The sequence below is a fragment of the Myotis brandtii genome, unplaced genomic scaffold (assembly GCF_000412655.1).
Source record: "Myotis brandtii unplaced genomic scaffold, ASM41265v1 scaffold160, whole genome shotgun sequence".
Classification (NCBI taxonomy): Eukaryota; Metazoa; Chordata; class Mammalia; order Chiroptera; family Vespertilionidae; genus Myotis; species Myotis brandtii.
This window is the reverse complement of record NW_005355833.1, coordinates 2,080,611-2,100,161: the sequence shown is the minus strand read 5'-3', so window position 1 is coordinate 2,100,161 and position 19,551 is coordinate 2,080,611. Positions and strand designations below refer to the sequence as shown.

The 19,551-nt window shown below is 37.6% G+C and overlaps 1 protein-coding gene across 2 annotated transcripts in view; it reads right to left on the bottom strand.

Annotated features, from left to right (window-relative positions):
* Positions 1 to 19,236, bottom strand: part of PIAS1 (protein inhibitor of activated STAT, 1) — a 94,665-nt gene extending 75,429 nt beyond the window's left edge. Inside the window, exons 1-3 of one of the 2 annotated variants that reach the window (XM_014536304.1) lie at positions 19,139 to 19,223; positions 17,518 to 17,616; positions 14,939 to 15,383 (exon numbers count right to left, since the gene is read on the bottom strand). In XM_014536304.1, the coding sequence (XP_014391790.1) occupies positions 14,939 to 15,383; positions 17,518 to 17,520 (448 nt within the window). In that variant the 5' untranslated portion in view covers positions 17,521 to 17,616; positions 19,139 to 19,223. Of the gene's footprint in view, positions 1 to 14,938; positions 15,384 to 17,517; positions 17,617 to 19,138 lie in introns of both variants that reach the window. The other variant, XM_014536305.1, reaches the window with a different exon arrangement.
* Positions 19,237 to 19,551: the final 315 nt, after the last annotated feature.

Sequence of the window (19,551 nt, the reverse complement as noted above, 5' to 3'; positions counted from 1 at the left end):
GAAACTAAACAACCCTAAATGTCAATCTACAGATGAATGGTTAATCAAATGTGGTTGGTATATACATTCAATGGAATTCAATCAGCCTTAAATGGGAAAGAAATCCTGGCATATTCTACAATATGGACGAAGCTTGAGGGCACTGTGTTAAGTGAAATAAGCCAGTCACAAAAAGACAAATATGATTCTACTTACATGAGGTACCTAAAATAGTCAAATCCTTGGAAAGTGCAATAGTGATTACTAGTGGCTAGGGGGGAGGAGCAGATGGGGAGCTATTTAATGAAAAAAGTTATAGTTTTACAAGTTAAAAAAGGCCTAGAGGTCTACTGTACATCAATATGAGTATATTTAACACTACTGAACAACACACTTAAAAATGATTAAGAGGTAAGTTTTTTTGCCACAATTAAAAATTCTAAAAAGAAAATTAGACACACTCATTAAAAATAATTATACTCCCCCCTCCCCCAAAAAAGAATGAAGCACTGTTGCATGCTGTAACATGAATGAACCCTGAAAACATTATGCTAACTGAAAGAAGACAGTCACAAAAGGCCATATGCTACATGATTCCATTTATATAATATCCAGAATAGGCAAATCCATAGACAGAAAGATGATTGGTGGTTTTCAGGAGCTGGGGGAGGGGGAAATGAGAGTGACTGATATTCTTTTGGGGAGGGAGGTGATACAATTTTTTTGAATTAAATACTGGTGATGGATGTACCACTCCATGAATATACTAAAAAACTTTGAATTGTACACTTTAACAAGGTGAATTTTAAAATATGTGAATTATATCTCAAGGAAGCTGTTTTAAAAATGCAAACATCATAAACTCACAGATTTGAATTACAACTTGTTTTTCAACTTCTGTGTAATGGGAGATACTACAAATTATAGACCAAGATAAAATATTTAAAACATATAATAGAAGGATGACTACTATGCATTATATACAAAGCATGAACCAACAAGGAAAAAATGTAGACAAGGAAAATAAGCAAAGAATATGAACAAGCAATTCACAGATTACAAATAGTTAATAATCATTAAAATGTTCAACTTCGGCAGAAAGCAAAAGTATATAAATTAAAACAAGATATTATTTTTACTTTATCAGTTTATAAAAACTTTAATGCTAAAACTGTGGGTAATAAGCGCTCTCACAAAAATGTTGGTAGGAGGGTAAACTTTTTTTGGGGGGGTGGGGTGCAGAGGATGCAATTTAATAGCAACTTAGAAGCATGGATATCCTTTGACAACAAAGTAGGAAAATTGCTTTTCATTTAAAGAATTAACTTAGTACAAAAATATATATTCTTATTCTAGGGGCCCAGTGCACGAATTCGTGTACCCTGAAAGGAACTGTCAGCCATGAGGCTGTAGTAGGCACCAGGGTGGGTCTTGGCCCATCCTCTGTGCCCCAGCCCAGCCCCACCAGCCGCGGCCCCTGGTCCCGTCTGCCAGTAGCCCTGCTTCTGCCTCCACCATTCCCACATGCTGATGGAACCAGCCCCACTCACACCTGCTGGCTGCACGGAGCAATTGTGGCTGGCACCAGCAGCGGGTGCGAGCGGCAGCCGCTGCCCTGATTGCCCCTCAGGAGCAGGGGGAGGTGGAGAAGCCCTCAGGGGTGATCAGGGCCGGCAGCCACTGCTTGTACCCGCTGCTTGCGCCGAACAATCAGGACCAGTGCTGGGCACCAGCTGTGGGTGCCGGCACCAGCAGCAGGTATGAGCGCCAGGCAGGACCGCGGTGCACAGAAGCAAAGAATTTTCAGTAACCACTAGAGGCTCATCCCAATGACAGCAACCAATGCACTGCCTTGGTCTGGCGCCCCCCACTCACCTGCTCCACCATCCCACTGCAGCCGACGTCCTCCATGTTCCGCGCATGCCCCCGGTGGTCAGTGCACGTCATAGCGACTGGCTGTTTGGCTGTTCTGCCATTCGGTCTATTTGCATTATTAGCCTTTTATTATACAGGATATAAGAACTAGAGGCCCGGTGCAAGAAATTCATGCACGGGGGGGAACTGGGGGGGCGGGGGACCCTCAGCCCGGCCTGCACCCTCTCCCAATCCAGGACCTTCCAGGGATATCCGATTGCCGGTTTAGGCCCGATCCCATGGATCGGGCCTAAACCGGCAGTCGAACATCCCTCTCGCAATCCAGGACTGCTGGCTCCTAACTCTGCCTGATTGCCCCTAACCACTCGCCTGCCTACCTCATCACCCTGGTCTCTGATTGTTTTGGTCGTTCCACCATTTCGGTCGCTGGGCTTTTATTATACAGGATGCTCACTGATATGGCAACAAAATAAAATGGAAACTATATGTTCATGAAAAGGTTTGTACATGACACATTCTGTAGGGATTCAAACAAATAAAGCAATCTACCTGGGGAGGTATGTGTAATATCCTATAATGTTAAATATAATTCAGAAGATCCAGAATGTGGGAAAATCTCTATGTTAATAAGCACCCTCAGTAATTCTGATTCAACTACTCCATAAGACAAAAATGTTAAATTCATGCACCCTGGTAAATATAATCACTTTAATTTTTACCTTAGTTAGGTCTTTTAGCTTACTTTGCCTTGTGTTTTCTAAGATGAACTAATGCATGTTTCATTCCTCCACTAGATCATGAACTCCTTGAATATCTTATTCTTTCCTGCCAACTAAAACGGCACACACAAAATGCACTATTAATATATATTAGTTGAATGAACAAACTTCTTAAAAATAAAAAAGTTTATGTGTGTGTTGTTGTTTATAAAGTAACAAATCTATTAGGAGAAAGGGATAAATAAGATTCTACATCCATGACCATGGATTAAGGAATAAATAATTTATGGATAAAAATTAAAACGTGCTTTCTTAATAAGATCTTTGTCTTTTGGAATATGGCTTGGTCCATATGGAAAGGATAAAAATGAAGAAAATAATCAATAAAATGAATGGTGCATCCTCTCTAACTCTATTTTATATCTGTTATTCAAGTAATTTTGTAACTCTATAAAGTTTTAATTTGTTCACTCTTTTTTTATTTAGTCAATCACAGTTCAATATTATTTTGCATTAGTTTCAGGTGTACAGCATAGTGGTTAAACAATCATATACTTTACAAAGTGTTACCCCCCCCCACCCCGGATATTTCAAGTACCCACCTGGCACTGTACATAGTGATTACAATAGTATTGACTATATTCCCTATGCAGTACTTTAAATCCCCAGGACTTTTTTGTAATTACCAATTTGTACTTCTTAATCCCTTCAACTTTTTCACTCAGTCTCCCAACCTCACTCCCATCTGGCAACCATCAGTCTGTTTTCTGTATCTATGAGTCTGTTTCTATTGTCTGTTCGTCTTTTTTCTCTTTAGATTCCACATATAAGTAAAATCACTATGGTATTTGTTTTTCTCTGTCAAATAGCACTTAGCATAATATATGCTGTTGGTCCATCCATGCTGTTGTAAACTGTAAATAACACGGCAATGAACATAGCGGTGCAGACATTCTTTTGAATTGCTGTTTTGGGTTTCTTCAACTATATATCCAGAAGTATAATTGTTGGGTCATAAGACAGTTCCATTTTTAACTTGTTGAGGAACCTCCATATTGTCTCTCATAGTGGCTACACCAATCATCACTCCCACCAATAGTGCAATAGGGTTGTTTCCTTTCTCTACCTCTTCGCCAATACTTGTCTGTTGATTTATTGATGATAGCCATTCTGACAGGTGTGAGGCGGTATCTCCTTATGGTTTTAATTTGCATTTTTCTGATGTTGAGCATCTTTTCATATGTCTATTGGTCATCCACATGTCCTCTTTGGAGATGTGTCTATTCAGGTCCTCTGCCCATTTTTTTAACTGGGATTTCATTTTTGGTGGTGAGTTGGGTGAGTTCTTTATAAATTTTGGGTATTAATCCCTTATCAGATGTATCATCGGTGAGTAACTTCTCCCATTCAGAAGGTTGTCTTTTGTTTTATTGATGGTTTTCTCTGCTGTGCAAATGTAGTCCCACCTGCTTATTTTTTTTTTGTTTGCTTTGATCCAGTAGATCAGAAAAAATACTGAGAAATTTCAGAGATTTTATTGCCTAAGTTTTCTTCTAGGAGTTTCATGGTTTTAAGACCTTAAGTCTATAATCCATTTTTTGTTTATTCTTATATATGGGGTAGTATGGTGGTCTAGTTTTATTTTTATTTATTTTTGCATGTACATATACAATTTTCCCAACACCATTTATTGAATAGACTGTCTTTACCCCATTGTATGTTCTTAGCACCTTCCTAATTTTTTTAAATGTTTTTATTGATTTAAGAGAGAGTGGAAGAAGAGAGAAGCATTGGTCATCTGTCTCATGCACGTCCATGTTTAAGAAATCACAAAGGAGCCCTAGCTGGTTTGGCTCAGCGGATAGAGCGTCGGCCTGCGGACGCAAGGGTCACAGGTTCGATTCCGGTCAAGGGCATGTACCTGGGTTGCGGGCACATCCCCAGTAGGGGGCGTGCAAGAGGCACCTGTATCGATGTTTCTCTCTCATCAATGTTTCTAACTCGCTATCCCTCTCCCTCTCCCTCTCCCTTCTTCTCTGTAAAAAAAATCAATAAAATATATTTTTTAAAAAAAGAAATCACAAAGGAAATGATGGATACAGCATCAAAGCCTGCAACCCAGGCATGTGCCCTGACTGAGAATCAAACCTGCAATGTCTTGGTGCATGGGACAATGTTCAACCACACTAGCAGGGCCTTCTCTATTTTAAGGAGACTTACCAACTTCATCTTACTTTTAAGATCTCTCTACATATTGAAAGCTCTGTAATTATTTTCTTTATAAGGCAAAAAAGGTTTTGTTCACTCAAAATATTAAAAAGCCATTAGGAAGATTAACTACATATACATGTCGTTTCAACAGAATAAATCCTAGCAAAAACCTGAAATATACACGAAGTTGAAAAAAAAATAGAGTTTTTCTTTAAAATATTTAGGTATTGAGTTATAAAAAGTCTATAATTTTAACATAATACTTGGTCTTCCTCTTTCCCAATCCTTCTGTTTTCCCCAGAATTATTGTCTTTTCCAAAGAAACACTGCCTTCTCATAATTTCCCCTGAGTCTGATAGCTTCAATTTTGTCATTTTTGCCTCCAGCAATGTTATGGGGCTTAATTTGCTCTAGGGCCTACTTGTTAAGTCTTTTCTGGTGATCTAAGGTGTCTGTAGAGCTCTCCTCCAACACCCTATTCGGAATGAACAAATCTTTTCTTATCAGCCTTCTTCACTATCCAATTTTACTTTTATACTTGGGCTTTAAAAAAAAAAACCTGTTGCATAAAAGTTTAAGATACTAGTATTTATGTAATCAGCTGTATTCATCATTTCCTTTGTATGTAAATGTAAATTGCTAACTTTACATTTAAATTTCACATGGGGGGCACCCCTGCTGGTGTGGCTCAATGGCTGATCATCAACCTATGAACCATGAGTTCACATTTCAATTCCTGGTCAGGGCACATGCCCAGGTTGCCAGCTCAATCCCCAGTAGGGGGCGTGCAGGAGACAGCTGATCAATGATTCTCTCTCATCACTGATGTTTCTATCTCTTTGAAATAAATAAAAATATATATTTATTTTAAAAAACTTCACATGGGAAAGTCATGAAAAAAACACACAATAGACTGCTATTGAGTATATTAAAGTGATTTTCCCTTCCAAACTATATCTTACAACAAAGTCATTAATTTAAAAATTAAAGTAATAAAATTTAAAAACAGAAATAAAATATTGTAAGATACAGCTCCAAAATAAACACTGAAACAAAATTCTGGCCCTAGCTAGTTTGGCTCAGTGGATAGAGCATCTGCCTGCAGACTGAAGGGTTCAGGGTTCAATTCCGGTCAAGGGCACATGCCCAGGTTGTGGGCTCAATCCCCACTGGGGGCATGCAGGAGGAAGTCAATCAATGATTCTCTCTCATCATTGGTGTTTCTAGCTCTCCTCTGTATTATTCTCTCTCTCTCTCTCTCTCTCTCTCTCTCTCTCTCTCTCTCTCTCTCTCTCTCTCTCGGCCCGGTGCATGAAATTCATGCAAGAGTAGGCCTTCCTTCCCCTGGCTGCCAGCAGGCACCGGAAACCCAAGCCGGCTTCCCTCCGGCAGCCCGCAGGCACCGGGGACCCGGGCTGGCCACCCTCTGGCCCCGACTTTGTCCAGAAGGACGTCTGGTCCAATTAGCATATTACTCTTTTAATATTATAGAGAGAGAGAAACAAAATTCTTGGAACTACCAAGAACAGGTAGAAGTCATATATTAAAGTTGATTCTTAAAAACAATTCAGCCATTTTATTTTTACCTACCTTAAAATAATTTAATTATAATACTGCATTCAACATCCAGCTTCTTTTGCACTGCAGTATCCCATTCTTGGAATATCTAAGGCTTATTTACATTTTAGTTTTAATAAACTTAGTAGCAGTAGTGTGAACAAATTAGAATGACTAATCTCAATATAAAACTACTGAAGTCATCTGCAAGAACTGTCAGCACTGAAATAGTATAGCTACTAAAGAAAGGGAATGTCCCAGATATCTGTCAACAAACTTTCTTAAAGAAATGGATTGCCAAATTGGGTTCTCCCTTTGTTGCACCATGATTACCACAACCAAGTCCTCAAGCCAGCTAGTCTGCAACTTGTATGGTAATTCAAATTTTGATGGGGAGACTCAACCAAAGTGGTATAGGACCAACTGGCAAATTCGGAAACGCACATCTCAAGTACAATATACACCAGTGATGGCGAACCTATGACACGCGTGTCAGAGGTGACACGCGAACTCATTTTTTTGGTTGATTTTTCTTTGTTAAATGGCATTTAAATATATAAAATAAATATCAAAAATATAAATCTTTGTTTTACTATGGTTGCAAATATCAAAAAATTTCTATATGTGACACGGCACCAGAGTTAAGTTAGGGTTTTTCAAAATGCTGACACGTCGAGCTCAAAAGGTTCGCCATCACTGCTATATACAAATGGTAATAAAATTATTAAATTCATCAGATAAAAAAAAATATTATTTACAAAGGAATGTAGATTTAGAAGGTGTAGCTTGGATTTTGTTTTGAAAAGCAGAAATCTGTAGCCAAAAAGTTTCTAGGGAAGAAACATACCTACAAAAGAAATATGGCTTTTGACTTCCCAAAATTCTAGTCCAGATCACTGCTTGTGTTGAACTGTTAGAAGGCAAATTTTCTAAAAGTAGAGAAGAGTGCATAAAATCTTTGAATGCCTTTTCAATAATTATTAGAGCCTGTGTCCATGAATTTGCATCACCTGATCTCCAAACACTAGTTGTTAGGCATATGGAGGAAGGCAAATTCAATTATCAAAAATGAGAGGAGAAGGAAACTGTGAAATATAATCCAATGCCAGGGGAGTTCTTGGCAAAAAACACTGGTAACCAATATTATTAAGATGTAGCAGGCACCTTACCTACATTGCACAAAACAAGATGGATCATTTTAACTACTTAGAAGTACTGAAGCATCTATCTGTGCCTGTTTTCCTAAGGCAAAACCCAAGATAGGTAGATAGATAGATATTATATATAATTAAAATTAAAATATATAATTCAAACGCTTTCAACAAATTACTTATATTTTTTCCCAAGCCTAACATAATTATCATTTTCTATATGAAAATAAATATTCTACTTTAGAGGGAAAGCAATCAACCTAGCTTTCTAAAATACTGAAACTAGAAACCCAGCACACCTAAGTTGATGGTCAGTTTTCCCTAGAAAATATCCATATATTATCCCACATCAAATTAGAACTACTTATAACAGAGCTCAGGAATCCAAATACTATATATATGTCTATATATCTATATCTATATCTATATATTTCCATCCCAGACAAGAGAAATTTGTTGTGTTTTATAGAAAAGATTGTTTGACAGATAATAAACTTAAATAGAAGTCAGCTTCCAAGACTTAAAAAAGAGAAATATAAAACAAGTGACCTGATTAATCACAAATGGAAGAATAGCCTCCATGTGATCAAGTAAAATATGTCTCAGTGTTTCAGATTCTTGTCTGTAGCATCCAAATACTTACCAGAAAAATATTAGGGCACTTTTAGCATTAGGGAGAACAAAAAGAGGAGATCAACTTTACAGATCATTTCCAATTTTTTTGATCATTTTAGTAAAAAAAAAAAAAAAAAAAAAATTAAGAAAAGATGCCTGTGAATTGTTTCATTTTATCCTGTTACTGTCACTGTCCTCAATGAAAAAAGGGCTTAAACTGTAAAGTTCTAAAAGAAGCACTACAGCCGAACCGGTTTGGCTCAGTGGATAGAGCTCAAGGGTCCCAGGTTCGATTCCGGTCAATGGCATGTACCTTGGTTGCGAGCACATCCCTACTGGGGGCTGTGCAGGAGGCAGCTGATCGATCTCTCTCATCGATGTTTCTGACTCTTTATCCCTCTCCCTTCTTCTCTGTAAAAATTCAATAAAATGTATTTAAAAAAATAAATAAATAAAAATAAAAAATAAAAGAAGCACTACAAATGTAAAACTACAAAAAACTTAATTTGTTCATTACCTCCCTACTTCTCTCAAGCTTTCCCCCCATTATAACCCTTCCAAAGAGGTGACAGAGAGCAAAAAGATTTCTAAAAACAAACCTCACTGAAATTATTCTCAGACAAAAGTACAAATAAAACTTCTAATTTCATTGTCTTTGGAGAGTTAAATAAGAATAATACAAAAGAAAATTTATTCTCAAACCTGTTAATGCCAGTTGCACTTGTAATTACAAAACTTAAATATTGCAAAACTGGTTATTCAATTCTGAATCAAATCAAATACTGTATCCTAAAGAATTATTTTTTTAGTCACTATGAAAATATTTTGTTTTTACCATTATGCTCTAACACAAGCCAACTTAATAAATATAAATAATATTCTAAATAATTTTATTATTCTAAATAATATTAAAGGACTTACGGGAAACATCTTGTATCTAAATGGACATGAACAAAATATCTTAATCAAAATTATTTGCCCATTTGACTTTCATAATTGTGTAAGTTTCATAGCTCATCAACACCAAAAGTGGCACACTATGTAAATGATATTTCAAAATACACTTTTTAACACAGGGTGCTCAATATACTTACTATGAAGATTAAAATTTTTCTGTGCCCAATTATTTACATGAATCAATAATATATGTGGCTAAGATCCTGCTGGGTTAAGTCAGTATTTAAGATTCTCCTCTTCATTAAAAGAAAAGCAGAAATAATCACACACACACACACACACACACACACACACACATGACTTCTGACTAGAGGAACACAATAGAAATATTTTAAAAATTTATGTCTAAAGTAAGTAGTGTCTATGGATTCTACATTAAATGTGCTATCTCTGTAATGAGGGGAATATTTTTAAATAGTCTATTAAATATTTTCTACCTCTCATAAGCTACTGTTTATGCTAAGTGGTGTGCCTCAGTTGTATTTGGATGATAAAATGGTTAAAATTCACTGAATTAAAGTAAAAGACTATTGTATTTAAATGAATTAGAGAGCTAATAAATGTTTACTGAACAACTATGTACCATGTAACAGGTTCATAGCTAGCTATTATGGGAATATATAGATGAATACAGCAGAGCATTATCATTTTAAGAAACTAACAACAACAAAATGTTATAAGAGCATGCAGGAAAGTGAAATCGATTCTGGATGGGAGAGGAATAGACAGGTTAAGTGGGAAATCTTAGAAAAATTAATGGAGAAGGTTTTAAAAAGCATTTGAAATAGGCCTCATAGAACAAACAGATTTTAACAGGCAAAAATACACAATAAATCAAGCATTTTACTTTATAACCACCTTTACTTCATCTCCCATTCTTCTAGTTAAATACAGACAACGAAATACATTATCTTTAATATGTGCCCCCAAAATGAAAAAGCCTTAAAAGTACTTTTAAATTGGAGAGACCAAGATGGCGGCATAGGTAAACACCGGAGACTGCTGCCGCAAACAACCACTTCAAAAATACAACTAAAAGACGGAACGGACATCACCCAGAACCACAGGAAGGCTGGCTGAGGAGAGACTCTTCAACTAGAAGGAAAAATAACAGCACACCGAGGCTCAGAGGAGGCGCAGTGTGGAAAAAACTCAGGTGCGGAGGTGCGCGCGCAAAGCGGGCTGGTGGCTGAGAGCGCGGTTGTCGTTTTCGGTCAGGGGGGAGTCTCAGACTCTGAGCTCCAGATACGGGCGAATCGCTGGGGACTCGGACCCAAACGGGAGAAGCGGGAGTGTCTGGCATCAGTTGGAAGGCAGCTTTCCCTCCGAGGTTTGCAGCGGTTCCGGGGGTTCTGAGAAGCAGAGCCTCTGGGAACAGGACTGAGGGCACCATAACGGCTCCCTCCGCCCGCCCTGTTGAGCCCGCCCCGCCCAAGCCCTGCGCAGAGCCATTTGCCGGATCGCCGCAGGCAAAGGCTAGATTAGCGCCCCCCCAGAGGACAGAAGTTTTCCCACTGCAGCAGACACAGCTGATTCACACAGCCAGTCGGCCTGGTGGTCAAATCCCTCTAGTATTAACTACAACAATCAAGGCTCAACTAGAACAAGACTGCGCACAAAGACCACTAGGGGGTGCACCAAGAAAGCATAAAAAATGCGGAGACAAAAAAACATGACAGAAATGGAGGATATAGAGCTAAAAATCGCAATTTTGAGGGCTTGCAAAAATGTGCTAGAAGCTGTCAATAAACTTGAGGAGAGAGTCACGAAAACTAATGAGACCCTCGATGCTATGATAAAGAACCAACTAGAAATTAAGCATACACGGACTGAAATAAAGAATATTATACAGACACCCAATAGCAGACCAGAGGAGCGCAAGAATCAAGCCAAAGATTTGAAATGCGAAGAAGCAAAAAACACCCAACCGGAAAAGCAAAATGAAAAAAGAATCCGAAAATACGAAGATAGTGTAAGGAGCCTCTGGGACAGCTTCAAGCGTACAAACATCAGAATAATTGGGGTGCCAGAAGATGAGAGACAGCAAGATATTGAAAACCTATTTGAAGAAATAATGGCAGAAAACTTCCCCCACCTGGTGAAAGAAATGGACTTACAGGTCCAAGAAGCGCAGAGAACCCCAAACAAAAGGAATCCAAAGAGGACCACACCAAGACACATCATAATTAAAATGCCAAGAGCAAAAGACAAAGAGAGAATCTTAAAAGCAGCAAGAGAAAGAGACTCAATTACCTACAAGGGAATACCCATACGACTGTCAGCTGATTTCTCAACAGAAACTTGGCAGGCCAGAAGGGAATGGCAAGAAATATTCAAAGTGATGAATACCAAGAACCTACAACCAAGATTACTTTATCCAGCAAAGCTATCATTCAGAATTGAAGGTCAGATAAAGAGCTTCACAGATAAGGAAAAGCTAAAGGAGTTCATCACCACTAAACCAGTATTATACGAAATGCTGAAAGGTATCCTTTAAGAAGAGGAAGAAGAAAAAGGTAAAGATACAAATTGTGAACAACAAACATGCATCTATCAACAAGTGAATCTAAGAACCAAGTGAATAAATAATCTGATGTACAGAATGAACTGGTGATTATAATGAATCAGGGACATAGAAAGGGAATGGACTGACTATTCTTGGGGGGGAAAGGGAAATGGGAGATGCAGGAAGAGACTGGACAAAAATCGTGCACCTATGGATGAGGACAGAGGGTGGGGTGGGAACTGGGAGGAGGGGAGTTATGGGGGGGAAAAAAAGAGGAACAAATGTAACCTGAACAATAAAGATTTAATTAAAAAAAAAAAATGTACTTTTAAATTAAAGAAATATAATAAAATTACTATAAGAATGGATAAGAATTACCTAATAAAGTGGGGGATAACAAAACAACTATTTTGATTTTTTAGAAACATGAATCATGCATAAAGATATTCAGCTTACATCAGAACATCTAAAAATCTATTTAAATCTAGAGCTTAAGGCCAAAATAGAAGGGATACAAATGAAAAATTAAATTTACCTGTCACATTCTGGACTTGAGTCATTATACTTCCTTATGAACTATCTGTTTCTAATAGTTTAGGGGGAAACCAGATATTTAACCCATTACTAAGTTCACATTAAAAAATTCATAAAGAGCCCTGGTTGGTACATCTCAGCGGTTAGATCATAAGCCCACACACAGAAAGGAAGGGGATTCAAGTCCCAATCAAGGGCACATACCTGTGTAGCAGGTCCAATCCCCAGCCCTGGTTGGGCCAGCAACCAATCACTTTGTCTCTCTCACATCTATGTGTGTGTCTCTCTCTCCCCCCCCACTCTCTAAAAAAATCAATGGGAAAAATATTCTCGGGTGAGGATTAACACAAAACAAAAAAAGCTCATAAAGATAGATGTACCTTGAAGTATTAAAGCTATAAGATATAAATTATGATATATTAAGTTATGGCTACAAAAGCATGAAAACACAATTAGTATAGACAATTAGAAATAAATATATATTCAAGCAAAGTATCTCAGTAAAGTATTTCAAAATAAAAATTTTAAATTTCCTTAATTTAAGTTTAATTTAAAACATTATCCAACATAACCATGACTTGTCCAGTCTGCACTTGCACTCTGAAACAAAATTTAGATACATGTGTAAACAACATCTATTCATACTGGTACTTGTATGAAAATAAAAACAGCAGGAAACATTCATTTAGACTACAAGAAAATCTGAGAGCTGGGAATCCAATCAAATAAAAGCCACCAGCATTTTTTCCTTTAAATCTCAGATGATGTTTACTACAGCATGTTTTTGGCAACAAAACGCTGAAAATATTTGTTTTTTAATAAAAGACTTTAAATCATGGAATAGTATACAATCTTTAATAAGATATGAGCTATAATATATATACATGCTCACATATGTACACATACATGCCATATATAAATGTGTGTGTATATATCTGGCCTTCAATTAAAAATGTAAATAAATAAATGAGACAAAGAGAGATGCCTATAAAATGTATTACGGGGGGGAAAAGACATCACAGAATACTATGTATAATATGATTCCTCCTTGAAAAACAAGAAACAAATAGTTTTTTTTTTCTTTCTTGTTTTTTTTTAAAATATATTTTATTGATTTTTTTACAGAGAGGAAGGGAGAGAGATAGAGAGTTAGAAACATCGATGAGAGAGAAACATCGATCAGCTGACTCCTGCACACCTCCCACTGGGGATGTGCCCACAACCAAGGTACATGCCCTTGACCAGAATCGAACCTGGGACCTTTCAGTCTGCAGGGCGATGCTCTATCCACCAAGCCGAACCGGTTAGGGCAGAAACAAATTGTTTTTATATGCATACACATTAAACTGCTAATGAGGAAAGGACTTGGCATTTTCATTTTTTATAATGAACATGTGTAAAGCTTCATAAGCATATAGGTTCTCAACAATTGCTAAGTTTTCTTATTATGGCTATTTTTAAAATAAAATGTGATATAAAATTTATGTTATATGAAAATAACTCCTATAATCTTGATTTATTCAGGTAAATTCTGCAAAATATAAAAACAAACATTTCCCAGTTCAAAGAATTTCAGTAAATGTTCTCAAAATTCAACACTCAACAATCCCCCAAACTGAAATGTTTAACTGTTTGTAACAGGGGTTGGCAAACTTTTTCTTTGAGGGCCAGACAGTAAATATTTTAGGTTTTGCAGACAAACATGGTCTCTGTTGCATATTCTTTTTTTTTTCTTTTTTTTTAAGAACTCTTTAGGAACATTTAAAAAAACACACACACAAAAATTCTTAACTCAGATCCACAAAAAACAGCTGGCAGGCCATTGGTTACCAACAACCACCTATTTATAACAACAAACAAGCACCTGGAAATGTGATTTTAAATAAATTACACCAAAGGCATCAGAGATCACAATAACATTTGTTTTATTCTTCATTAATAAAGTAAGGTTTCATTATAGCAATTAAAATTACAAACTGATTGCCCAGCCGGAATGGATAACTGGTGGAGTGTCGACCTATGAACCAGGAGGTCATGGTTTGATTCCCCAGTCAGGGCACATGCCCAAGTTTCGGGCTTGATCCCCAGCAGGGAGCATGCAGGAGGCAGCCAATTAATGGTTCTTTGTCATCATTGATGTTTCTATCTCTCTCCCTCTCCCCTCATCTCTGAAATCAATAAAAATATATAAAAAATGTATAAAAAATAAAATAAAATTGCAAGTTGATTAATAAATTAAATTCTATTTAATATTCTAGGAAAAACACAGTAAGTGAAATTTCAAGTATTTGTATTATATTGCCATGATTATGTATGTGTGCAATTGCAAAGCACATATGTCCACTTTAAAAAGTCAACTGAAACTGAAATACTACACATCAAAGCTCAAATCTTTTATAATAATTAAAACCATGAACTCATTTAAATAATCAAAACTAGCTAGTCATTTGTTTTATATGTCTTAATTTCTTAAAAATTAAGAAATGAATTGAGGTCAGTAATAATTAGATTTTTAATTTTTTAATTTGTAAGGGTTATAACAAAATATTAATCAATAATCTAAAATATACTTCACAAATTTATATTTTTGAAAACATTTTAATATTTACTGTGTCAGCAACCATCACTAGAAACTTGACTACACTTTTATTGTCTAAAAGATAGCTTCTATACATTTGATTCTGTCTAAAATTGGAAGATCATTATCATCATCTAGATGGTATTACCAAGTATAAATTTCATTATGAATTATCAACTGGGTCATATTAAAACTCTAAAATGAAAATGTATCCCCCAAAAGTAACCAAATAACCATTATAGAATAATCATCTTACCTAGACTGGTGGGTTTTATCAGTTCATCCAATAAATCATAAAATGGTAATTTTTGAAGTTTTATATCCGGATGGACTGGGTGAAGAGCTGATGTAAGGTGTGGGAGTTCCAGTTCATGTTTAGGTCCCAGAAGAGAAACAGGGAGTAATGGTGATGATGCAGGGTGACCATCATAAGTGAGCTGTGGAATGGTAGATGGAGACAAAGTTGCTGGCATAGGACCTGAATGTACGCTGGGGATGGACAAGTCCGCGGGCGTCATGATTTTCTGGGGGAACCTCCGCCTATAGAGTTCTTTAATTTTCATTTGTACAGCAGGACTGCAGCCAGCCTTTAGCAAATGCAGGGCTTTTGTGAGAAGTTCGTGTTTGCGTCCGTGCTTGTTTCTCCCAGCGTAGCCCAATAGTACTTGAAGTTCAGAAACTCTAAGGCTCATAACCATTTGCTTAGAGACAAAACAAAATGTAAAGCATTAGTATTCCAAGAATATAATTTACAATATTAAACAATACTTTATTATAACACTTTCTTCTTATCGTTTGCTTAGAGAACAATTTATTTACAGTGAGTTCTAGTTATTTCAAACTTAGTTTAAATCATTTAACATAAGTAACCAAAGAAAATTAATATTTATAATTCACTGACTTCTACCCAGGGTTATGAAACATTTTAAGATTAACCACATCTCACCTCATCCCATTGTTTTGATGGATCTGTGAGTTCTTTATCAAGCACTTACTAAGTCTCCAGAATGCTGACTGATATGTGGATGGCAAAATATAATAATGAGCTTTCAAGAACATTTGTTTTCTTAGGGAAAAATTATATTAGTATACATGAAACATATAAGCAGCCCACTTCAAATACCAAATGTATACAGGATATAAATAACATTATCAAGTACTACATTCTATACTAATTCTGGAATTTATAGGACATAAGCTATACCTTTTTTGACCCATTATTTATTAAATACATTTGATATTTTCATATTGGTTTTCACTAAATATTTCCAAATACACAAGGTGTTATCGAAGAAACTAGTTAAGAGTGTTAAATAACTTACCCAAGGCTACTGAGCCACTAAGTAGCAGTCAGGATTCAAACCCAGTTATGTAAGATTCTAAAGCCCCTTCTCTTTCCACTAAACCATTAAGAAAAGGATAGAGCGGGAAACATTACTGAGGCACTACACTGGCAAGGCCAGGCTAAAAAGTCCAGGAGTTCAATGCACATGCCCTAACATGTAAGGCTATAGTAAAGAAATCTATTTAACTTTGTTTAACCCTGTGTTCCTAAACTGATTTGGTCATTGTTTCTCCATTTCTTCCAAACTACTGAGACTGTCAACACCATCTACACTAAGCATGTCAAACTCATGGCCCACGAGTATTTTTGCGGCCCAGCCAATGTAACAGCGTGAGCAGTTATTTACAACTAGAGGCCTGGTGCACGAATTCATGCACTGGTGGGGTGCCTCGGCCTGGCCTGTGCCCTCTCGCAATCCGGACCCCCTTGGGGGATGTCGGACTGCCGGTTTCAGCCCAATCCCGGCAGGGGCCGGCCCATCTCACCCAGTCCTGATGGGGGCCAATCGGGGCCCAGGAGGGACCGCGGGAGGGCTCCAGGGCATGTCCAGCCTGTCTCAATTAGTGCACCAGGCCAATTTCGGCCCGATCCCCGCAGGTCAGGGTGAGGGACCCCACTGGTGCACAAAAATCTGTGCACCAGGCCTCTAGTATGCATATAAGATCTTTGGTTAATCCCTCCCCTCCCTCCCGCCTCCCCCTTCCCTCTGAGATTCATCAGTCTGTTCCATGTTTCCATGCCTGCGCGTCATAGTGAGCGGTCAACTGAACAAATAAGCCTAAGCGACCACTACGACCGGTCGACCGAATGACCAGTCGCTATGATGCACACTGACTACGAGAGGGCAGACGCTCAATGCAGGAGCTGCCCCCTGGTGGTGAGTGCACTCCCACAGCCTACCTCCCGTGGTCCCTCCCCCAGGCCGGCCAGCTCTGATGGCCCTAATTGGGACTGGGTGAGACAGCCCCAATCAGCCCCAATTGCCGGCCAGGCCAAGGGACCCCACCCATGCACAAATTCATGCACCGGGCCTCTAGTAGATTATGAAAAGAAATAAGTCTCCTGTCAGATCCAGAATTACTGACATTCACCTTGGGTCAGTTTTGAAAATAATCACTGTGAACAAGATTTCCCCTGAAGTAGCAAAGAAGCAATGCCATGTGTCAGGAAGAAAACATTAATTTTATCATTGCTCTTGTTCTTTTTTTTTAATACTATACTTTTCAAAATAAACTTATGTTTCTATGAAAATCAAAGCTTTTGTTTTTTTGCAACCCACATAAACTTAAACCTTGTTAACTAGTATCTGGCCCATGTTAGCATTTGAGTTTGACATGCTTGATCTGCACCAATCCTCTCATTTTAAAGTGGAGGAAAATGAACTCCATTGAGAAGAAATGACTTACCCAAAATCATACATTAACAGCAAAATCCTGACTTTATCACCACTGACAGGAAGGTGTTAGGATGGAAGACATATGTAAGCTTACCATTTGCTATTTCCTCAACTGTTTTATCCCCTTCGCATATTAAACCGCCTTCCTTAATTCCCCACCACTCCCTGAGATGACAGCCTCCCCCTAGAAGTTCTTTGCAGATTGCAAAACAAAGAAAAAAAATAAAATAGTGAGAAAAAGAGTGTATAAAGAGCTTTATATGCAATATAGCTGGTTAATCAAAGAAATATGAACTCTTCTTCTACTTCTCTGGTCTAGAAAATGCTTTGTTTCCTCAAAGTCCAGCTTTTGCCCATTAGGCCTAAAAAAACTAATGACTCTCTCCTCACTACTTTTACTGGCTATTTTTCTTATCTTTATTTTAGCACTAAATCACTGTATTATAATTTTCTGTTTATATAGGTGATTCCATGTCCAGACTGAGGTCCACTAAGACACAAGACCATGCATGTTACCCTCAGAATCTAACACTGGGGCCTGACAACAACAGAAACTCTTCAAATGCCTAGAGGGAGGGGGGAAGGAAGAGGAAATATGTTTTAATCTCTTTCTTAAAAATACACCTCTGGCCTGCCCGGTGTGGGTCAGTGGTTGAGAGTCAACCCATGAAACCAGGAGGTCACAATTCAATTCCCAGACAGGGCACATGCCAGGGTTGAGGACTTGATCCCTAGTGGGGGTGTGCAGGAGGCAGCTGATCAATGATTCTCTCTCATCATTGATGTTTCTTTCTCTCTTTCTCTTTCTCCTTTCCTCTCTGAAATCAATACGTGTGTGTGTGTGTGTGTGTGTGTGTGTGTACGTGTGTGTGTGTGTGTGTGTGTGTACGTGTATGTGTGTATCCTGTACCTCTCCATCAGGCTCCAATTTGGACTACGTGCTCTCTAGGCCTGTACACAATTATGGTCATACCAGGATTTAACTTATCCTGGTAATTCCCTTGTCTCTCTTCCATAGTGGATCCTATTTCCTTAACCTCACTTCTTTGTTGGTTTTCTCTTTTTAGTAGGGTATTTCTTCTACCCTTTGTACTTCCCATAACCCATTCTCCATTTTTTTTATTTCTTACATTGTCTAAAAATATCTTCACTTACCCATATTTAATAACCAAAATTGACTTAGTATAGAATTCTAGACAGGAAAACATGTTCTATCTGAATTTTGAAGGCCTTTCTTCAATGTCCCCTGGCTTCCAGTATTGCTGTTAAGAAGCCTAGCACACCATCATTCTGATAACTTCATGGTCACCTGTATATCCCTCTCAGGAAGCTTATAGAAGTTCGCTTTATATGCTCTGACATTTTACAATGTGTCATGTGGTTTGTGGTTGGGTTGGGTTTTCTTGTTTTTCAATTGTTTGAAGTGATAATTGCTGAGTCTTTTAACTTTAGAGATGTGTTCTTTAGTTCTGGCAAGTTTTCTTATCTTCCTTAGACTTTTTTTCTATCCTCTTTCTCCTCTGCCTATTATAATGTTTCTTGACTTACCTCCTGATAAACCCATCATAAACTGAAAATATTTTACGTGCATTCAATACACCTAACCTACCGAACATCATAGCTTAGCCAAATCTACCTTAAACATGCTCAGAATACAATATCAAAAAAAAAAAAAAATGACAACACAGTACACAGAAGAGGATTTGATTGTTTACCCTGGTGATGGCAGGCCTGACTGGGAGCTGTAGCTCACTACAGTTGCCCAGGATTGAGAACGTACCTTAACCGCATATTGCTAACCTGAGAAAAGATCAATGTATATGCCTTTAGCACCATCGTAAAGTCAAAAAATCCTAAGTTCAACCATCCTAACTCGGGAGCTCTCTGTATTTACATAACGGCCTTCCTAGATTGAGTCTCTACTTTTTTTTTCACTCTATTTTTTCCCCTAACATTTTATATCTCTTGTCTTTTAGCTCTATTTTCTGAAAGATCTCAACTTTATCTTCTAACTCTTCTATTAAATGTTTAACTTCCATAAGCTTTTCTGTTTGCTGCAAATTTCTTTTTAATTTTCCCTACATCTTATTATTTTCCATGAATGTAGTATCTTCTGTTCTGAGGATAT